General features: G+C 49.1%; 1 protein-coding gene across 3 annotated transcripts in view; it reads right to left on the bottom strand.

Annotated features, from left to right (window-relative positions):
* The window catches only part of Syk (spleen associated tyrosine kinase), a 76,030-nt gene that overhangs the window by 41,137 nt on the left and 12,376 nt on the right, over positions 1 to 22,517 (bottom strand). For 2 of the 3 annotated variants that reach the window (XM_013110528.3, XM_013110529.3), the window contains exons 1-3: positions 18,874 to 19,039; positions 6,168 to 6,624; positions 4,858 to 5,018 (exon numbers count right to left, since the gene is read on the bottom strand). In XM_013110528.3, coding sequence (XP_012965982.2) covers positions 4,858 to 5,018; positions 6,168 to 6,581 — 575 coding nt within the window. In that variant the 5' untranslated portion in view covers positions 6,582 to 6,624; positions 18,874 to 19,039. Of the gene's footprint in view, positions 1 to 4,857; positions 5,019 to 6,167; positions 6,625 to 18,873; positions 19,040 to 22,517 lie in introns of those variants that run through there. The other variant, XM_021224917.2, reaches the window with a different exon arrangement.

Here is a 22,517-nt window from a genome sequence, read left to right as displayed (position 1 = left end):
CTGGCTACACAATGCATTTGAAGCCAGCCTTGACCTTGGATAGAGAGGTTGGGAGGGAGGGAGGATGGAAGGGAGAGAAAGAGAGAGAAATATTCAATCATCAAGCCCAGATCTAGAGGACTCAGCCTGACCCTACAGCAGATCTGAAGGTGGGGTCTGAAGAAGGGTCCCACCTTCTCCAAACATGGCACCTGCTTCTGACTCTCACCCTGCCTGAGGCCTTAGCTGGAGCTCTGCACATCCATCCATGGGCAAGTCCTGCAGGAGTAGCAGGAGTCTGGGAAGGAGTGGGGTTGGCTCTTTGGCAACACAAATGTAGGGAGGGCAGTGTCTGAGAAGTTCGTGTCTACAGTGGACATTTAGGTGATTGCTCCCTAAAGCAGGACCCACTCCCAAAGGGACTGTGGGCACACTGTGGAAACACAGACACCCACACAGGTCCCCGGTCCGGAAGGATCGGCATCTTTTGAGCTCCTTACTAATTGATATGGGCACACACAGCTTTGAAAATCCCCTGCATAAACTACAAGGCCCAGTGTTAGGGTGCAATGTGGCATAATGAGACGTGGGATGTCTGTGACATGACTGACAGACTGCTGGAGGACTTCCTGCCTTCTGTGTGGGTTACACTTGTCCCTGGGAAACAGTAGGAGTGCAGAACTTGGGGGAAATCTGTGGCCACAGTTCTTCCCCCCAAAGAGCTTGAGAACAAAAGCTTTGGGCAGCAAGAGAGCAGTAACCTCCCATGGGTCAGCTTGTCTTCTGGGTGCACAATATGTTACAATGCTGCCCGCTAGGGTATTTGCGCCAGAAACTATTGCTGGAAGAGGAAATGCAGCAAATCTCAGGAAAATGTCCTGCTACACATCCGCAGGAGGAGGAATTGTCTTCCTTCTGCTACAGTTTCACTGTGATGGGGTTCCTGCCCCACAGAACGACACATTCCAGGCACCAGGGTCTGCTGACCTTGCCTACTCTTTTCTTTCTTGAAGAAGTATTTAAGACTCTTGGGCATATACCGAAAGGATACTCAGTCACACCACAGGGACACTTGCTCAACTGTTTTCACAGCAGCACTGTTCATAATAGCTAGAATCTGGAAACCACCTAGATGTCCCTTAACTGAAGAAAGGATAAAGAAAATGAGGTACATTTACATAATGGAGTATTACTCAGTGGGGGAAAAAACAATGACATCATGAAATTTGCAGGCAAATGGATAGAACTAGAAAAAAATCATCCAGAGTGAGGTAACCCAGACCCAGAGGACAACGCAGTATGTACTCACTCATACGTGGATATTGGATGTAAAGCAAAGGATAACCAGGCTACAGTCCTCAGCCCTGGGAGAAGCAAGGTAACAAGGAGGATCCTAAGAGGGCCACATGGATCTCCCTGGGAGGAGGAAGTAGATGGGATGTCTTGGGTAAACTGGGGCGGTCCGGGGGAGGGGTGAAGGGGAGGGGGTGGGGGAATAGGAACATGAGGGATCAGGATGGTTGAGTTGTGGGCAGGGCAGAGCAGGAGATATCTTGATAGAGGGGGGTCATTGCAGGGGGTGGGTTAGGGAGAAGCCTGGGGAACTCACAAGGATGACTCCAGCTAAGACTCCTACAAGAGTAGAGAGGGTCCCTGAACCGCCCTTTCCTTGCACTCAGGTTGGTGACTGCCCTAGTTGTCATCATAGAGCCTTCATCCAGTACCTGATGGAAGCAGATGCAGAAATCCACAGCCAAGCACTGGGCTGAGCTCTGGGAGAACATTTGATGAGAGGGTGCGGGGATTGTATGAGCGGTGTCAAGATCATGATGGGGAAACCCACAGAGACAGCTGACCTGAGCCTGTGGGAGCTCACGGACTGAGCAAACAGCCAGGGAGCCGGCATGGGACTGGCCTAGGCCCTCTGTGTCTGGGTGACAACTGTGTAGCTTGGTCTTTGGGAGGCCTTAGCGGTGGGACCAGGACCTGCTCCTGATGCATGAGCTGACTCTTTGGAACCTATTCCCTGTGGTGAGATGCCTTGTTCAGCCTAGATGCAGGGGGGAGGAGCTTGGTCCTGCCTCAGTTTGATGTGCCATGCTTTGTTGATTCCTATGGGAGGCCTTAACACATTTAAGTGGAGAGGAAGGAGGAGTGATGAGGGTGTGTGGGGAGAGGTGAGAGGAGGGAGGGGACACTATAGTTGGTACGTAAAATAAAAGAAAAATTGGAAAAAGAGAAATGGTTAAGATAATCTAACAATGACTGTCCTTTTATTATGATTTTTATACCTATGGATGTTTTGCTAACATGTATGTCTGTGTACCACATGCATGCCTAGCTCAAGCAGAGGCCAGAGGAGGGTGGTGGATCCCCTAGGACTGGAGTTACAGACACTTGGGAGCCACCACTTGGGTGTTGGGAATTGGACCTCAGTGTTTTGGAAGAGTGCTTCAAGCCTGTATCATTTATTACAGAAGTAGCAGTTAAAATTCTAGGTACCAACTCCAGAATATTTGTTACTATGAATTTGGCTGTCTACAGAATATATACTGGGTGCTTTGTGTTCTCAAACAAGCCCCAGAGAAAGGAATTCCTTCTCACCAGGACATCAGCAGTAAGAGCTGATGGTTCTCACACTATATAGCCTTAGTCCTCCCCCCCCTTTGATATAGCGCTGAGAATCCTCCTTTAATCAGTTAACAGCATGAGTTGCAAGTCACATCCCCCCTGAGACATACGTCTGCTAAGAAATTTTGCAAGTCACGTCCAGGGGAGAGACATGAGGCACCTGCTTTGCTCAAGATCCTACCGTACTTCCTGGCTCTTAGAGATATGCATGCCCTATTGTCAGAGAGTGGTTACATGCCTGTGGGTATAAAAACTAGAAGTCTTTGGGAGAGGGAGACCTCAGGAGAACTTTTCAAAGGGACTCTGAGACAATTTCTATAGGAACCTGGAGAGAACTCTTAGAAGGAACTTTTAGATCTTAAGAGAACTTTAGGAGAGCTTTTAGAGAGAGAGATTCTGAGGATATAGCTTTTGAGAGAAAAATCTTAGCTTTTGGAAGAGAACTTTTTAGGAAGAACATTTTCTTGAAGAATAAAGAGAGGAATGCGTGTGTGAGTCATTTATTTCCCTCTCTCTGTGAGACTCCTTTAAGGGAAACCCTCTCAGCTGCTGCTGTCTGGCCCCTAGTCAGGACACTGAGAGAACATCAAGGCTGGAACCTGAATGCTCTCCTTTTATGAGGAGCCAGCGATCTTAGTCATCGAGTCATCTCTCCAGCCCCTGAGATAACCCCTCCCTATCAGAAGTAAGAGGACAATTCTTGCGACAGATGCAAATGCAGAGAAAACACCTGCATTTCTAGGAAGGCAGCCTGGTAATGATCAGTGTGCCTGACAGTGAGGCAACTTCACTGATTCTGGGAAAGTTTTACTGGAAGGAATGGGGGTGGCTCTTCAGAACCCTGAAGGCCTCTGTGTAGGGACACTGAGTGACAACAAACGCAGGCACTCTCCCAGCACCACTTTGGCAGACGCATCTTTGGAAGAGCTTACCCACACCATGACACCCCTTGCTGCTCTAGACCACAGACCCTGCCTAGCTGTACCGCTGCCCTGGGACCTTCTGAATTTTGGCTCACATAGACCTGCTGTGGTTGCCCAGGCCAGCCTTCATGAGCTGAGCTGGACAGGCTGAAGCCCACAGACCCATTTCTGCGCAGACATCTATGCCCTGGTTTGGTGTAAGCTGCTCCCAGGACTTTGCTGCTGGATGTCTGCATTAGCGCACAGTTCCAAGCACAAACAGAAGTCCAAACTCTGGAGGCAGATCTAAGCGGACAAACTGTGCTGTCTTCCGTTTGCTCTGTCACCACAGTGTGTGCACCCTGTCTGCCATTTGAAGCAGAATTCAAGCTGAGCAACTCTACTCTGAAAGCACTAAAATATTGTGGGGAAAATTACCTCGATGCTAGCGAGGGGCCTGGGACGATGGCTCAGTTGGTAAAGTATTTAGAACACACATGATGTCCCAGACTGATCCCAAAAACCCATGTAAAAATCTGGATGTTGCAGCGAGTGCCTGTAATCTCGGCACTAGAGAGGTACAGACAATAGGAATCCTGGGGGCTGCAGGCAAGTCACTACAGACAAAGCAGCAAGCTCCAGGTTCAGCGAGAGACTGTTTCTCAAAACTGGGCAGGAAAGGTCAGCAAGCTAATTCACTGGGTAAAGATGGCTGCACCCAAGCCTGATGACCTGGATTTAATACTTAGAACCATGTAAAAGTGTAAAGAAAGAAATGACTCCGTGGAGGTTGTCCTTTGGCGTCCATGCACACACCATGGGCACATGAACTCCCTCCACCAACATGCGCAGACACAATAATAAATAAGAACGAGATATTAGGATAAATGAGGTGGAAAACAACTGATAAGGAACCAATGTCCACCTCTGACCTTCACACGCATGTGTATACACTTCACACACATTCACATTCGTGAGCATGATAACCTATACACACAACTTGCCTAAATATCATAAGCATACAGCATTTCTAAAAGGTCAAGGAATTTCTAGTGCAGGCTTGGGTAAGATCTCATGACATTTCTTTATATATGTGCAAATATTCCTGTATCAGAAAATATCCCCAACCCAAAGTACTCCTGGGCCCACCATGTTGGATAACAAACCCAACCCCCATGTGGCTGAACACAATGTCACACTTTATGCTCAGACTAGATAAAACACATGCTGGGTCATGTAAATGCGAATGTGTGACACCTTCCTGGGGTCACCTGGGTTCTACTCTTGGAGGAGCTGCTACCCCTAGGTGAGCGACCCTGGAGTTAGGAAATGACATGATACTCACAGGAATTTCCCATTGGTCTTTGATCCTATGAGGACTGTCTGCTCCGATTCATCTCTGGAGATGTTGCCGTGGAACCAGGGCATCTTCTCGTGGGCAGTGGTGGCGATCAGCTTCTCCAGTTGGGGCTTCTGACTGATGATGGCTTGTTCCAGAGCTTGGCCCTGCAGTAGATGGAGAGAGAGTGAGCTGGCCAGGTACAGAGAAGTTAGATTTGTGTCACAAGTTCTGTGCAGCAAAACAGGATCAAACTCTACTCTTCCTGTCGCTCATCCTTCTCTTATCCATTCCCTAAAATAAGGGAACCAATAAGATCTTTGTATATTACTTGCATGTCCTCACGTGTATAAAAGAAGGGGTGTGTTTTGGGATGGAGAGAAGGGTCCTTGAAAAGCCAGACAAGAATTTGCCTATGTAGGTCAGATACCCCAGACAAGAATTTGCATATGTAGGTCATATACCCCTGGAGTCATTGAATGGATCCTCCAAAGACAGCTATATACTCAAACTAGGTTCTGTGGGAAAACCTAGAGTCATCTCATAACAGGTAAGAAGGCTTGAGATGTGTTTGAGTTTGAGGTAGAGAGATAGCTCAGTAGGCTAAGCGCTTGCTGCTTAGCCTGACCATCTCAGATTGCTTCCTGGGACTCACATGGGGGCAGAGAGACTGACCCCTGCAAGTTTTCTGACCTCCACATACATATTGTAGTACCTGTACCCTCCTCCACTGCCCCCTACACATAAAAGAAGATGTATGTGAGGCAGGCATCTGTGGCTGTCTGTCTGTCAGGATTCAGTTTTGCCCTCACTCCCATCCTGCCCCGCCCCCTCCCACACCTGCAGGAAATGCCATCAGAGCAGTCACAGGTCAGCAGCCTGGACCACGTGGGAAAGAAAGGTGGAAATAAAAACAGTACCATTAATAGCTGAGAGTTCTTATTTCCGTATCTTTCTCAGAGGAACAAAAACAGATCTTCTTGGTGATGAATAGTCAGAGTTTGATGACATACATACATACATACATACATACATACATACATACATACATACGGAGTAAAATGAAACACACATGGAGAAAGGAGGATGGAGTGCTGAGGGGAATGCGAAGACCGGGCTCTGACCACCTGCGAAGATGGAGTGGGAAACAAAGGCAGCGAGGGGCGTGGCCACGCAGGCATCCCGAACCTAGCCGAAGCTGGAAAATGCACTCAACCACCACGGCTGACTCAGTCTTCCTGTAAGGACGCAAAGGATTCTGGGTGATGCTGAGCCAGGGCTCCACGGTCTCAGGGGGCAGTTCCCACCAGACTCACCTGAAGGTTCCAGGTCTGTTTCACGTATTCCCTGATGAGGTTCTCCTTCAGATCCTCAAAGGGTCCGGTCTTGGGTTGTACCCCCGGGGGCCGGTTGAAGGGCTTCTTGAGGAGGCAGATGAGGCCGTCAGGCTCCTGGGAGTGGTAGTGGCAGAGGTCTGCCGGGCTGGCATGGGTCCTGCCACCGGAGATGGCATAGGTGCCGTTAAGTTCCCTCTCGATGGTGTAGTGGTGCGCTTTCCTGTTGTGTGCCACGGACAACGCGAAGCCACCCAGATAGTTGCGACTCTGGCGCAGCAGGTAGAGCCCATCCGCCATGCCTCCCTGGACCAGGTAGTCTTCAGCCTCTTCCCTGGTGATGTTACCAAAAAAGTAGGGCAGGTGGTTGGCGCTGTCTGCCGCATTGCCTGCCATGTCTGCACCCCTTCAGAACTCCAGGAGGTATGTGGGAAAGCACCTGGGGACAACAAGATGAGCGACACACAGTGAGGAACCCGGCCAGCAAGAGGCACCCGCTAAGACCACCAGGACCTATGGACGCACTGCCCTATTTGGTGCGTGCTCCTTCCTGTTACCGAATTTCCAGTTTCCCAGAACATCCTGTGGTTAGTTAACCAACTCCATGGCCTTTGACAAAGGTGACCCAAGTCACTAATATTTTTTCTAGTGAAAAACAAAACAAAACAACAACAACAAAAAGAGTTCTAAGAAGAAACACAGTGTGTGGTGGTTTGAAAGAAAATGGCCCCCAAAGGGAGCGGCACTATTAGGAGGTGTGGCCTTATTGGAGTAGGTGTGGCCTTATTGGAGTAGGTGTGGCCTTATTGGAGTAGGTGTGGCCTTATTGGAGTAGGTGTGGCCTTATTGGAGTAGGTGTGGCCTTATTGTAGTAGGTGTGGCCTTATTGGAGTAGGTGTGGTCTTGTTGGATGAAAGGTGTAACTGTGGGGACAGACTTTGAGATCTCTTTTCTCAAGCTTCCCTCCGTGTGACAGTCAGTTGACTTCCTATTGCCTGCAAGATGTACACTCTCAGCTCCAGCACCATGTCCGCCTGTACACCACCATGCTCCCTGCCATGATGGCAATGGACTGGACCTCTGAAACTGTAAGCAAGCCGTCCAGTTAAATGTTTTCTTCATAAGAGTTTCCCTGGTCACGGTGTCTCAATAAAAACCCAAACTAAGACACACAGAAAAGGAGAAGTAACAGTAGTCTTTTGACACAGTGCTCAAGGGCACACCCTGAGTGTGAACACTGGCACATGGGACAGAACCTGCAAGGATTCAAAGCCCCGATGGCCTCAGGAGGCACAGATCACATGAAAAATAAAAATGGGTGATATTGATCTATCTACCTACCTACCTACTTATCTCTTGGTTCCTGTATTGCTTATGCTGACCTTGAACTCATTGGGTAACTAAGGATGACCTTCAACTTGTGATCCTCCTGCCTCTACTTCCCCAGTGTGAGATCAGAGGCATGAACCTGGTTTATGTGAGGCTGGGGTGTAACCAAGGGCTTCTTCATACATACCGGGAAACACTTTACAACTGAGCTACACCCCAAGCCCATGGAGCCAAACAGGAGAGTCACACCTCAGACAGCTATAGTCATGGCCTCGTTAGCACAGGCTTCTGTAGCCAGACGTTTCTATTGGCTGAGCATTTATAAGTAATTAAGCTTCCGAGTCAATTATTTGGGAAGTGACCACTGGGTATTTGGGAACAGGCAGGTGGGAGAGAAATGTTCATTTACATATAGCGCCCAAATGTTTGGCAAGAAGTTGCACATAAAACCCAAGAAAGCATTAAAAAAGGATTCTAGACACACAAAAGGACAGTCAAGCATGGCTTCTTGGTAGTAGCATTTTCTTAGGTGGGCTTTGTTTGCTGGTGGGAGCAGAGGCACGGTTACTTTCGGAGATGGCTTCCCGACTCAGTGTTAGCGGGCAAAAACCAGTGTGGCTCTTTGCAGAGGTCCTGCTAGCAAACACTTAAATGGGTTTTATGAGCAGCGAGTGGTGCACTACCTGGTGGCAGCAAGGACCCAGACACTTCTCAGAGTTGGGTGATAAATGTGGCTCCTGCCAGTACCGTCACCACGAAGCTAGATTCTCAGAACCAAGGAGTAGGGCAGAGCCAGCTGCCAAGGCCACTGCTTTGATCCTAGACATGCCACTTACCAGTTTAAAGACCCATGTGGTCAGCAAGATACACACACACACACACACACACACACACACACACACACACACTGGGTTACAGTGTGTTTAAAAATATAAATAGGCTTGGGAGAAGAAAGAAAAAAGGCAGAGAAAGTCCTTAAAAAAGGAATAGAGTAAGAAACATGATGAGTCACAGTGATGGAAAACACACAGTCTGGGCTATGTGTGTTGTGTTGTCTTTAGATTTTTTTTTTTTGGTTTTACAAGACAGGATTTCTCTGTGTGGCTTTGGATCCTGTCCTGGTACTGACTCTGTATAACAGGGGCTGAACTCCAACTCACAGAGATCCACCTGCCTCTGCCTCCTGAGTGTACACACCATGCAGCTTGTCTTTAGATTTTTTTCTGACTGTTAATGAGCAAATATGAACACTGCTGAGAGACATGTGATTGAGAAAGCTGCCAGATTAACCCACCTATGTGCTTTTTAAAATATCCTGATTTCAAAACTTAAGTCAGAAGACAGGCATTTACCACAGCATACACACATGCTCACACCACAGCAGGAGCACATACAGACACACCAGACTCATACCACACAGAGTTACATGAAAGAGCCTCTCTGCATAAGTTACTCTCTATGTGGCTTCTGAGTCATATTCTGTGGCTTCACAAGCCAAAGATGCCATGTTGGCACAGGTGACCGAATGTCCTGAAACTGCACCCTGGGGCAGCCCCATGGAGGTGAATTCTGTTGTATTCTGACAGTCCACAGAGCACAGGGCTTCTCCTAACATTGGCTGTTATCGAATGTCCTTTGTTTTCTAAGATTTCATCTCAGGCCCTGCACAACAACAGCCCAGGCTTTCTCTCCTCAGTCCATCCCTCTATCCTGTCACTTCTGCCTTCTCTCCTCCAAACTCCCTGCTCTGCTGCCTGCTGTCACCCAACACTCCTCAGCTTTCCTGGATTGTACCGTCTAGGGCACTTTGATAACCACAGGGTCCTCAGGCACTTCAACTCCTGCTGCCCCGGAGACACACACTGACTGCTGATCTTCAGAGCCCATCGGAATATTATATAATGGCAACAGAAATGAGACTAGGATTCTGTGGTGGTTTCAATAAAAATGGCCCCCACAGGCCCATAGGGAGCAGTACAATCAGGACATGTGACTTTACTGGAGGAATTGTGTCACTAGGGGGTGGGCTCTCAGGACACAGAAGCTCAAGCCAGCTCCACTGCCTGCTGCCTGCTGATCCAGACATGGAACTCTCAGCTCCCCCAGCACCATGTCTGCCTGCACATTGCCATGATCATACCACAGTGACAATGGACTGAACCTCTGAAACGGTAAGCCAGCCACAATTAGATGCTTTCTGTTATAGGAGTTGTCATGGTAATGGTGTTTCTCCACAGGAATAAAAACCCCAACTAAGAAAGACACCAACCAAACAAACTCCTTAAGAACTCCAAGCAGGAACAAAGATGCTGAGCTTTTCAGGTAGTCTTGGCCACAGCCTTGGCACCGCCACAATCCCCACCCCTTGAGGAGTCAACATTACCTGACACGTGTACCCCTCTGGGTGCCAAATAACTCACTGCACCTGCCACTGTGGCTGACTTCAGAGAGAGTGGACAGCCCAAGACACCTGTACAGGGAGCTCCATGGTAACGAGGTGTAAGGGGAGCCTGCCAAACACAGTGAACCTGTCACTCTCCTGGGCCCTTTTAGCGTGTAAGCTCCACACAAGGCCTTGGTAATAAGAAATGTGTGTGCACACACAGTCTTCATGAAGGGCAGAGAGATCAACTTCAGGTGCTGTATTTTTAAATCACGCCACCTCATTCCTTTTGAAACAGGCCTCTCCATGAACCTGGATCTTGTCAGATAGGCTGGACTGGCTGGCCACTAAGTCCCAGGATTCTCCTGTCTCTGCCTCCCCAGTGCTGGGATTACACGCACATCTGTGCCATCAAGCTTAGCTGTTTTGCATGGGTTCTGGCCATTCAACTTAAGCCCCTGTGCTTTCGAGGCAATCACCTTACTGACTGAGCTACCACCCAGACTGAGGGGATGGTTTTTAGCATGAAGTAGAACTTTGGGGCTCCCTTGGCTGATCTGTCTCCCCTTCCCACTTCAATATTCTTCATGGTCCATTGTCACAAGGTGACATCCCTTTAACACATCAGCAGGGAGGAGTGAATAGGACTGCTACACATCCATGCCCGGGGCAGTTCTTGATGTTTGGTAAAGCGTCATAAAAATACATGGATATTTGCTGATTAACAGACATCAGTCTTTCCAATGAGTTCACACTGGAACTGGCTGATCCAAGTTCCTCTTGGATGCCTAAGAAGTAGCTAGGCCTCCCCAGCTCCACTCCTCATCCTAACCCTCGTTTTGAGCGACCATCACATTTCTCCTCACTCTAACGGAAATGATGGCAACTGCAACAGCCAGTCAAGACAATGCTGAAGACCTCTTCCAGAGCCTTCTTTTTCTCCCTTCCTCCGTAGCTCATCCCCAGAGTCATAAAAGACTTCTCTCTCCAAGCGTGGGCACACACAGGGGCAGTTGTTCCAATCCTCACCGATGTGGCCAAGGGCTGACGGATCTGAAGGAAGGTTCACTGAGCCAGTGTCTAGGTTTGTCCAGAAACAGATTCGGAAATAGATCCTCAAGGTTCCTGTGTTCCTCACCCATTCGCAACACTGCCTGTGGTGACGACCACCTCCGAGTCTTACCTACTCCTCCCCTTTCGGCCTCATTCTCTGTCCATTTCCTTCTTGGCAAATACAGTGGAACTCAAGATGCCCAGCACATCCCAAACCTTCCCTAACTTACAAGGCCATCCCTGGCCTGACTTCTAGCTGTGCCCCGCACTGATTCCAGGCCTCATGTGCCAGACCTGTTGTGTCTGGCTTACAGCATTTCCCCTAGTGACTTTCCTCCTTCCCAGACCTGTGATCCAAGGTCCTGCCTCTGCTCAGATGTCCTGATGATCTGAGTTTAGGTGTCGGTCTTTGTCTTTGTCGGTCACTGCTTCCTGCTGACACATTTTCATTTAAATTCACTTAAGTGTCCATTTCCCTTGTACACTGCTTCCACCCTTCCCTTTTGCTAAAATGTAAGCTTCAAAGAAAGGTTGGGGCATTTCAACTGGCTTGCTCGGGGATTTCCAGATGTCCACATGTGCTTAATGGACACCTGCCCCTCTTTCATTTGAGAGATTTCCCGTGAGTGCATGCTGTTTTCCTAACAAAAAAGGCTTAAAGTCCAATTTGTATGAGTCCAGAGGACCCTAGGGACCAGCTCACCAGCTGTCCAGATGCCCAGCCCTGTGGTTTTGTTGATGGAGCTCACTCAAGCCTTGCATGAGCTCATGGCTTCTTGTGGGGAAGGAACCTTCTGTCACCTACTCCACGCTTCAAGCAGGAAATGCTGTCTCACCCGAGTCCCTGCCTCTTCTCCTCAGCCCTGGTCTTCCCAGTGTTCCTAGGACACCATCCTGATCTGCTGCTCTCAAATTCCTCAAAGGCTGCCCCCAAGGGACATCCTGTCAATACATTCTTCCTGCTTGTCAGTACAGCCAAAGTGCTCATGGATTTCTCATTTTCCCACATGATTTCATGTCGTACAAGCTCCTTTAAGAAACATCACTGACTTTGAAGCCGCTGCTTTGATGGTCTGGGCCAGGGGTCCACAAACACAGCAGTAGATGGCCCCAGCTGTCCAGCATCTGCTCTGGGCTTCTGGCGTGTGAGAAGTTTCTCTTCCACATGTGGTCATGACACCCTTCCCCGCCTTTATTTACATATGAGGGCAGCTGCATCACCACCCTATAACACCCATTGGTTTCTCCAGAGCCTTTCAGTGTCATCTCAGAGCTGCAGCCTGGGTAGTCTTGATGGAGGGCTGGACCAGTCTTTGGCACGCGTGTTTATGGTGGTAGGGACTTCTCTTCTACCAGAGGCTACTTAGCAGCATCCCTGTCTTCCACTCATGGGTGTCTATAGCAGCTCATTCCATAATCAAGCAAACCAAAGGCCACCTCCAGGCATCACCAGGTCTTCCCTGGGGCAAAGGTGCCCTCAACTGGAAACCATTGGCTTAGTTTCTATGTCCTGACCACAAATCTGATATGGCCTGCCTTTGTGTCTTTGGTTTTACTGGTATATTAAATAACTAAACAGTCCCTTATCTATTTGATGATAGTTCTCAACAGTGAGCAGACATTGTGGAAATTTCTCCCCGGGGGAGGCATAAACAACATGCCCCCCTTCGATTCACCCTAGGGGACCAATGAATTCATTAAGCTTAGTTACAGACACGGGTGAGGGGTTTACGGGCAGGAGCATGGATGACCCTAAAGCAATTGCACTAGAAGATCTGTACCGAGCACAGATGACGGCTTCCCCAGCACTATATAGCTGGAATGCCCATTCTCCAGTCTTCCCCAACCTGCACGCTCCAGCCCCTTCCTGAGACCCCAAGCCACATTCAACTAGGCCACAAATGTGTGCAAACGACTATAATATCACCTGAGGGTCCAGTGACCCCATCACACCCTCCTTCTCTGAGGTGGGGTCCTGGTGGCTGGCTCCTGATGGACCCCTGCAAGCTGGAACAGCTGATCTGAGGAGGAAGCCAGCTATCTGAGGACAGGAGGCCTAGAAGGACACTTGCCTATGATATCATCTAAGCCTAGAAGGCAGCAAGGATGGGACGCAGTGGCCGAAAGCAAGCTCTGCTGGTGTTCCGCCTGGCTCTGCATGGCCTTGACCCCCGTGCACCTCAGCAATTCTCCTATGGACGCAGAAGGCACAGTCTCAGAGTGACTGTAGTGCTTTGGTTATGAATGGTGCCATGGCAACCAGTGCGTCATGATGGCAAGCTGTGAGCAGAAAGGACTGGGCCTCCTGGGTGTGAAGAAGAGGACAGACGTGTGTGTGTGTGTGTGCGCGCGCGGCAGGAGGGCAGGTGCTCACCACACAGGGACAGACACCTCCGTGCAAGGGAGACGGGGTGCTTAGTGAGGCCAGGCAGGAGTCTAACTTCTTACTAACCCCAGAGAGAGAAAGAGAGACAGAGAGAGAGAGAGAGAGAGAGAGAGAGAGAGAGAGAGAGAGAGAGAGAGAGAGAGAGAGAGGAGAGAGAGAATAGTGGAAGTACATATGAAGGCCTGAGGATGACATCTGGTATCTTCCTCTCCACATTATTTTTTGAGACAGGATCTCATTAAGCCTAGAGCTCCCCGACTTGGCTAGACCGTCTGGCCAGGGAGTTTCAGGGTCTGCCTGTCTATCCCTGCTTTTCTAGCCCTGGGATTGCAGCATTTGCCACCCCTGCCTTTTACATGGGTGCTGGGATTGTGAACTCACGCCCTCAGGCTTGCGGACAAGCACTTCACTGACTTCTGAACTTCCTTTCCCATTAGGCAATCACATACCAATTCCCCAGTCCCGGGACTAAGGTGGACTGCGTGACCTTTGTCCTGTCATAGGCATCGTTGGAATGCTATCTTGTCTGTCAACAACTCCATAGAGCCTGCCCTTGCAAGTACGGTGTTTCTGGTAGCCACTGAGCTAATTAAATAGTCACATTTCTCAGGGCAGTCACAGGCAGATCCTTAAATCCCAGAAAGCATGTACAAAAAAACCAGACTGCAGGAGCAGCCAGCACCTGACAGCTATCTGAGTGGACTCTTAACGAACCAGTGGGCAGTGAGTGAGCATTCGCATCTGGGAGTCCAGAGAAGGCTTTCGGGTACCCAGAATTCGAGAGGAGAACTCACACAAAGATGCCGAGACACACATGCCCGGGACATGTTCCAGGATGCCACCAGCTCCATCCCATCTTCCCTCACCTCGCCTGTATCTGTACACACAGGCCGGAGGGCCCGGCACTCTGCCTGAGTTCTGCTGGGGCAGTGCCATCCGAGCCCAGGACTTACTGTTTACTGTCTGGGATCACAGACAACCCCAGGTTTCTTGTTAGTTTACCATCACAGGCATCACGGCTCCCGTCTCTTTTCTCATCTCCTTCCCAACCATATTCCTGCCCTGGACCCTGTCTTATTCTCCTACTGCCTGAGACTAAATATAGTTACTTCCTGTGATATACAGTAGATACTTCCCACAGAGGTGCCTGAGCATGGCACTCACAAATTTTCAAACACTTTCTCAGGGAATTTTTGAGGTTAAATCCTAGAGATCTGCTGACTGTGTTTCTATCAGGCAGAGAATGCACACCCTTGTAGCAGACATGTGTCTGTTCAAAGACTCACATGCACTGTCAACGCACTGAACTCTAGGCAGCATTCCCATGCATGTGAGACGCTTACCAAACATGGAGATTCACTTAATGACGAGCATAGCAGCCTTTTTTGTGCTTAGAAGCACAAGGCAGCACTTCAGCCTCATTTCTGTGAGCATTTTCAGTAGGGATGAAAACCAACAAAAAAACTATTAAAATGTGGCTCCAGATAGATCAAGAAAATGGGGACTGTTTATGCTGTGAGACAAGAAGAGGCTCACTGTCCTGTGACTGTTAACTTGACAGCCTGGAGTCACCGACAGGAGTCACCTCAGGTGAGGGGTTGCCTGGGTCGGACTGGCCTGCATCCATGTCTGCAAGAGACAATCTTAGCCGTTAATTTATGTGGGAAGATCCAGTCCACCACAGGCAGCACAATCCCTAGGCAAGTGGTCCTAGGCTGTGGAAGAGAGCACGCTATCCATCAGCCTGAGAGTGAAGTAACAAACAGCATTTCACACGGTTTCTGTTTCAAGTTCCTGCTCACATTCTCAGCCTGACTCCTCTCGGTGGCAGACTGTGACCTGGAAGTGTAAACCAAACCCTTTCCTCCCGGAAAGCTGCTTTTGGTAGGAGGGTTTTACCACAGAGACAGAATGAGATCACTTAGTTCATGTCCACAAACAACAGTAAAGGTGTCACGACTGACTGGGGTTGCAAATAAGTTTTAGTGAATATCGAGGTGGGAGTCTGTGCCCGTGTGTGCACATGCACACACTCACCAGAGGTCGACTTTAGCTGTTGTTGCTCAGACTCCGCCATCTTGTTTTCACTAGCGTGGAGCTTTCCAAACAAGCTAGACTTCCTAGTCAGTCCCAGGGATTCACCTGTTCCTACCTCCTCAGAGTTGAGATGTGTGAGCCTCGGGGGCTGCTCCTCTTGGTGTGGTGGTTTTGTAGGTGTGCGTGGGATCCAACTCAGGTCCTGGTGCTTGCAAGCTTTACTAACCAGGCTACTAACCAGGATCAGGGAACAGTGAATCTTTAATAAGGAATCCACTGGCTCTAGGTAATTTCCTCCCCTCTCTCCATACTTCCACGAAAAGACACAGAATGCAGCCTTTACAGTTTTGAGAAAGCCAATGACCTCATGTTAAGACTATGTTCACCTATGCACAACTCTCACTCGCTACATCTGTTATTTCTCACAATTCCTAGCTGGACATGAGCTGGAAGGGGCATCCTGGGCCATGTGCCCTTTTCACAACTAGCCTCCTCCCTTGTTATCAGTGGGGTAAAGGCTTCAGCCCATCCAGAGCCCACTGGAGCATGGAGGCTTCTGCTGGTAGGGTCCCCTCCTCTTCCAGTACCCCCATCTTGCTGCCTGTAGGATACAGCAGTGCTCAGTCTTGTAAGATTGCTGGTGTCCCTATCACTTGGCCACAAGGGCCCCTGGTGTAATATGAACTGTGGCTGGAGAAAAAAAACAAAAAACAAAAAAACACCCAAGGGTAACTTCTGCCCAATCTGAGCTACACAGGGAAACAAAATCAGGAAGATGCAAATGCAGGGTTATGACACTTGAAACCCTATGGCCATCCCAATGCAAAACAGCCCCACTCAAGTGGACCTGGGAAATTTCCTAGCAGCTTTAAGTTGAGTAAATTAAAAGCCAGAACTTCATTAAAAAGAAAAACTTCCTCTGGGGGTTAGGTTAATTTTCATGAAAAAGAGGAATGAACCCAGTCTAGAGGGAGAATCAGTCTCGCTAGGCTAGTCGGGCTGCTTAGTGAGAGAGAAACGGTGAAGGAAAGGGAGGTGCCACAGGGTCACCCCACAGCACCCGGCTCGGCCGCTAACTGCCCGAAACCACTCTTCCTGGGGCTATGAGCGTTCACACGGCTTCTGTGTGGGATCTCACCATACAGAAAACACACAGGCACACGGCTGGGGCCTGAGCAGCGAAGAATGGCACACAGGGGACGCCAGGCCTGAACTGCTCAGGACAGCTGCTTTGGCTCCAGACAGAGGCTTGTCCTCTGGGACACTAGCTATCCTGTGGGAGTCTGTCCCCCAGCCTTCCTGTACCCTGCCTGGATGTCACACTGCACAGACACCTAGCCTCTCAAGGGGGAACCACACCTCTCTGGGGAGCCCCTCCCTGTCTCTACTGACAGCAAGTGTAGGAGACTTCTCGGAATGCAGAGGCCTGCACTTCAGAGACGGGAAGCACAGCCACGACTGGCCGGCATGGTGTCCACTACCATTCAGAAACAGACAGCCAGTAAAATACACAAAAGCAGGTCCCGAGCCTTCAAAATCAGAGCAGAGAACCCCAAAGCACACCCGACAGAGGCTGACCCATTTCAGCGGGCCCCTGGGCACCCTCAGGGTCTACAGGCAAGTTCCCTAAGCTGGTCTCTATGCCCGCCTGGATGCCATCCGTTAGCACAAGTCACAGAGGGTGCCCGTGGTTTCACAGAATATCAACTGTTTGCTTACAAACAAGCAGCCAGCCCACCGAAGGGCCCTTCATATGTGCACACAACTCGTGTACGTGTGGGTGTGCGTATGTGTGGAGGCCCAACAGCAGTCTCCGAGCTGCTCCTCAGGTGTCCTCCACCTTGTATTCTGAGCCCCAGGGATCTGCCCCTCTCACACTTCCCCAGCGCCGGGATTACACAGTGCCAGCACATCCAGCTTTGGAAAACTATGAGCTCTGGGGACCGAACTCAGGTCTCTGTGCTTGCCTGACAAGCACGTTACCAACTAAGCTGTCTTCCCAGCCTCTGGTGCACTTAATTTTCCAGTCCACATCTCGGCTCCACTGGACAGACCTGCTGAACTGACACCATAAGCTAGTCAGCCAGTGCCGTGCCAAAGAGAACGCGGACACACTTGTTTCCCTGACTGTATGAAAGCAGAGAAAGTTCTGGAATGAAAGGTGTCAGGATCTGGCCGGGACTGCTTATACCCTGGTTCTCAGTGTACGTTTTGTGTCTCATGGTGACTGGCTGATGTGGCCTGCAGACGACACCCCGCGACAAGGAGGAGAGTGCTCTCAGGTTGAGCTTCTGGGTTCTCAGGGTGCCAGCTCCACACACTCTTTTGACTAGCAAAGGTGCAGCCAGGAGGCCCAAGACGGACATCGACACAAACATCTCTTTGAGATTTTTTTTCAGCAGGAAACTTGGAAAACTACTAGAAGCCAGCATTTTCCTTCTTGAAGGGACTCTGCCTGAGAGAAAAGCAGGTAGACCATATTCCTCCTGGACTGGCCAGGCAGGTAGAGCAGACTGAGCAGCCCCTTGGCACAGCAGAGAAACCAGCCAGGGAGAAGCAGCCAAGCCACTCCCTGCTTGCACGGAAGCGCATATCATTAATCCCAGTGCCTTTCTGTAAAATGGAAGGTAGAGACAGGAAAAATCGCCCAAGCTCGTGGGCTAGGAAGCCTATGTATGCGGCACTGAACATGGAGGCTGCCATTTACATGGGGCTGTCTTCCGACATCCACATGTGTACCATGGCATTCATATGTCAGTACACACACACACACACACACACACACACACACACACACATTTCGTGATTTAAAAAAAAAGTCTTCTAGCTTGCAGTGGCATCCTCTTAGGGCAAAGCAACCAGGACAGGTGAACAGCCAAGTAATAGTATTCCTTTAGTTCCCACCTCAAGCCCCAAGAAGCCCCATCCCAGGGAAACCCAGAGAAGTGGCCAGGGTAGAGGCCACGGTGGACATTGAGACCAGCACACTCCACTTCCGTCTAGGACATGGAGGCCTGGCTGAAGCTGCTGGAGCCTAGGCACTATTTCTACTTCCCCATCTGCTCACCTCACAAGAACAATCTACACAGACCCTCAAGGCCTCTAGCGAAGCCAAACAACCCACGTTAGACACAAAGGACACGCCATGCCTGCTTGAGGAAACCCAGGTTTTTCTGAAAGTCATGACTATAAAATATTCCAGGAAATCACGATGGACTCCTAAGTAGATTTCACGACTGTATCTAAATACACAAGCTACCCCACCCCACCTCAGCTCAAAGAAAGCGCCAAAGGTTTTGTACGCAGGGAGAAATGCAGTTTTGTTACAAGAGAACTACAATAATTGTCAAGTCCTCACAGCTCAAGACGAACGAACGTAGCCAAGGCATGGTGTCGGCCGGGGAAGCACAAGCACTCAGAAACTGGCGTGCCCTCCCGTGTCCGTCCATGGCGCAGAGGGCCCTGGGGTCACATTGTTGATTGCTGCAGCTCTGACTTACCTGCCTGGACTCACAGAAGGCCTGGGCTCCCAGGCACCAGGAGGCATGGAGCTGGAACAGCGACAAGCTGGCAGGCTTGAAGAGAAGACGGGGATGGCTGCAATGGAGAGCAGGCAGAACAGCGGGGGCTTCCTGCTGCTGACTGGTGTCTGTCACTAGGGAAGTGGCTTTTCCTCAAAGTGTCAGTAAGCAAGGCAAGAGAGAAAGCAGAAGTGAGAGCCCCAGGACAGGCTGCTTGTTACTTCATATTCAAAATGAAGCTCGAGTCGGAAGGCAGGGATCCCGTACAAACACTCGCCACCAGAGGAGGTTCAGTGGACACGGCAATTCCTGGCCAGGATGGGCACACAGTTTGCCACACATTTCCCACCACACATCCTGGTTGAAACCATGTACCAAATTTGGGGCATACCAAATTTTCTTCCCATTTTCTTAAATTGTAAACCATGTCTGACAGTTTATTAATTCTGCTGATAATTTTAAAGCCTCGAAGTCGGTTTTGTTCATTTTTGTTTACAGCTTCCCGTTTTTGGTTTCAAAGTTTTCACCATTGTGGTTTAAGATTACTTTATTATAATTCCATAGAGCACCTTCACCTAAGACTGACTTGACACGCACATGCTTCTTTTGTTTTGTTTTTTTTCCCAAGACAGGGTTTCTCTGTATTGCTTTGGACCCTGTTCTAGCACTCCCTCTGTAGATCAGGCTGGCCTTGAACTCACAGGGATCCGCCTGACTCTGCCTCCGGAGTGCTGGGATTAAAGGCGTGTGCCGCCAACACCGGGTGACGTGCTTCTTTTATCTGGTACATCATGATGGTTTGGGGGTGCCACTCAAAGGTTCACGGGCTGGAAGCCTGGCCGAGGTGTGGCATATTCAGGTGGCAGAAGTTCTAAGAGGTGGGGTCTGGTATGAGGGGTGCGTTTGCTGGGGCGCCAACTCTGGAAAAGATGAGTGGCCAAGAGGACTAAGGTAAGCCTCGGTGGACTGGGTTAGTTACTTTGACAGTAGATTATTATAAAGCACGGTCATGCCACCAGTTTGGTCCCATTCACGGCCACTATTCCATCACACTCTTCTGCCACGTGGTGCCACGTGCCGGGATGGCATGGCTGGGAGGTGCTCACCTGAGGTGGCTGCCTGAACGTGTTGGCCAACTTCAACTCCTTTTCTTTATCAAGTACTGAGACTCAGGAATTTTGTTATAGCAATGGACTTGGTGTTAGAAGTTCCCTCTACTCTTGGCATCATTCTCAAAATTCTGGCAAACTGTATTTTCATTTTTTTAAAGTATTATTTTATGTGTGTGAATACTTTGCCTATGTATTTGTACATGCACCACATGTGTGTCTGGTACCCATTGATGTCAGAGGAGGACATCGGATCTCTTGGGAATGGAGTTAGATAGTTATGAGCTGTCAGAATGGTATTGGGACTCGAACCAGGGTCTTCCACAAGAGCAACAAATGCTGAATTAATTAATGAATTTTCCTTTTTATGATAGTAAAAATATTTTAAGGGTTCTTTTGAGAATTTTCTTTTTTGACTCACAGGTTATATAAAAAATATATTCAGTTATATATTCAGTTTCCAGCTAAGTTTTCCGTTATGGATATATGGTTTAATTTTGTTGGCTTTTTAAATTTAAACTCAACAGGTTTTCTAAGCATGTATTTTATTTTGATAAATATTCCATGTGAGCTTGAGAAGAATGCATTCTTCCATGTGAGACTACACATCTCACAAATGTTGGGTTGATTGGCAGTGTTGCTCTGGCCTCTTTATTACTATTGATTTTCTATTTGATCTATCTGTTATAGAAAGATCAAAAACTGAAACTCCATATAATAATATTGGCATTGTCTCTTTATGTCTTCAGCTTTGTCGGGGTTTCCCTTATGCATTTTGATGCCCTGTTGATCTGTACATACATGTTCAGGGTTGTGTCTCCTTGGATGTCTGACCCTTTTGTTATTATGTAACCATTTCCTTGAAGTTCCGAACCCTGTTCACTGTAGGGGCTTTTGTCCTGTAAGTGAGGAGGGTTCTCAAAGGAGGAATCCACTTGTGAATTCTCAGTTGGTGGGTGGCTCTGACAAGGCGCTTTGCCCTGGAGAGTTGCTGGTCCTGTGCAGGAGGCTCTGGGTATTTGCTCCTCCCTGGCCTCTTTCTCAGATCCTCACGGTGAGAACCTAGAGAGGAGTGTGTATTAACCCCAGCTTATTACTGTCTCCATATTCTGATGTTTTGATACCCAGAGTGCTCTCCATCCCATCACTGAGCAACCTCCTGAGAAGGTGGACCACTCCATAAGTAAACAACAAACCCATCCACACTCCATAAGCAAACAAACCCATCCGAAGTCCACCTTGAACTGCTCCCTCTATCAGGTTGTCAGGTGTCAGCCTTTGGTCCCCTGCTCTGATCACAACAGGAACAGGCAACTCTTCCCGCTTCACCAAAGCCTGACATCACTTTGTAAGCCAGGCAGCCCTGTGCCTGCTCGGCTCTGCCCTCTCTGGCTTTCCTGCAGGATGCACGGGACAGGCTGTGCCCCACCATCCCTCATGTCCTCTGGACTCGCCCCTGTGCTGCTTCTCCTGCAAGGCACAGAGTACTGCTTGTTTGGAAGGACCTGTGAGCACAGATGGCCTCCCTGTGACAATCTGGGGTTTGATGTCCTGCTACACCCATGATTCATTTCAAAGAGGAGCCCACTGGGAGTCCACATAGGTACTCAAGGGAAATGAAAGGTGAGAAGCAACAGGAAAAACTAACAGCAGAAAGAGAATGTTTCCCCAAGCATTGTTCTGGCTCGAGAACCCTACACAGATACCCAAAGAAGGCAAATGAACAAAGACTTAAACCCCAGGTGTCTGTCAGGGGAGAGAGGCAGGAATGAAAAGGCACTGGGGATCAGCTGACTGGGGTTGTATATGAGGGTAAAGACCAGAAAATATATGGCAGCAAAGAGGACAGATGTTGAGCCTGCAAGGGACCCACAGAGGAGGCAATAGCTTGAGAAAAGGGGGATGGAACTTTAAAAAAAAAACTTAAAAGCCAAAGAAGATCCAAGGTAGTAACACTGATATCTCCAAAATAAAGAGCTAAATTAAGGGGTAGAATGCATGTTTAAGCTAGAAGTATATTCTCAGAAACAAAAAGGAACATCTTAGCCCCAAGACTAAAGGAAAAGTAAATGACCTGACGTCGGCTGAAAACAAAACCAACTCCCACTTCTGGGCATGCATCTCAGGGATTTGAAGTCAGTGTGTTTGCTGTTCGCTGAAATGCTACCTCAATAGCCAAGAGGCAGAACCAGCCCAAGGGCCCACCAATGAATCAGCAGAGGATGGGTGGCTAAAAAATGGTATGGTGGAGTACATAAAAAATAGACTGTGTAGGTAAGAAAAGGAAGCCAACTCTGCCATTTGTAACAACAAATACATGGACCTTGAGGACAGGAAATGAGTAATGGGACTCCTTCCTCACATTCCCTTCTGGAGGGAGAGGCTCACAAAACTTAAGAGAAGGAAAACTGGAGAAGGGACAGTCCTCTTGGGAGCTGCGGGCAAGCAGGGTAGGGGGTTCCAGGGATGCAGCCTTGGTGAGCTTTTCTGTGAAACAGAAGTCTTTGAACCACC

The sequence above is a fragment of the Mesocricetus auratus genome, unplaced genomic scaffold (genome assembly GCF_017639785.1).
Source record: "Mesocricetus auratus isolate SY011 unplaced genomic scaffold, BCM_Maur_2.0 Super-Scaffold_100013, whole genome shotgun sequence".
Classification (NCBI taxonomy): Eukaryota; Metazoa; Chordata; class Mammalia; order Rodentia; family Cricetidae; genus Mesocricetus; species Mesocricetus auratus.
The sequence above is the reverse complement of the archived record's forward strand: the minus strand, read 5'-3'. Positions and strand labels throughout refer to the sequence as shown.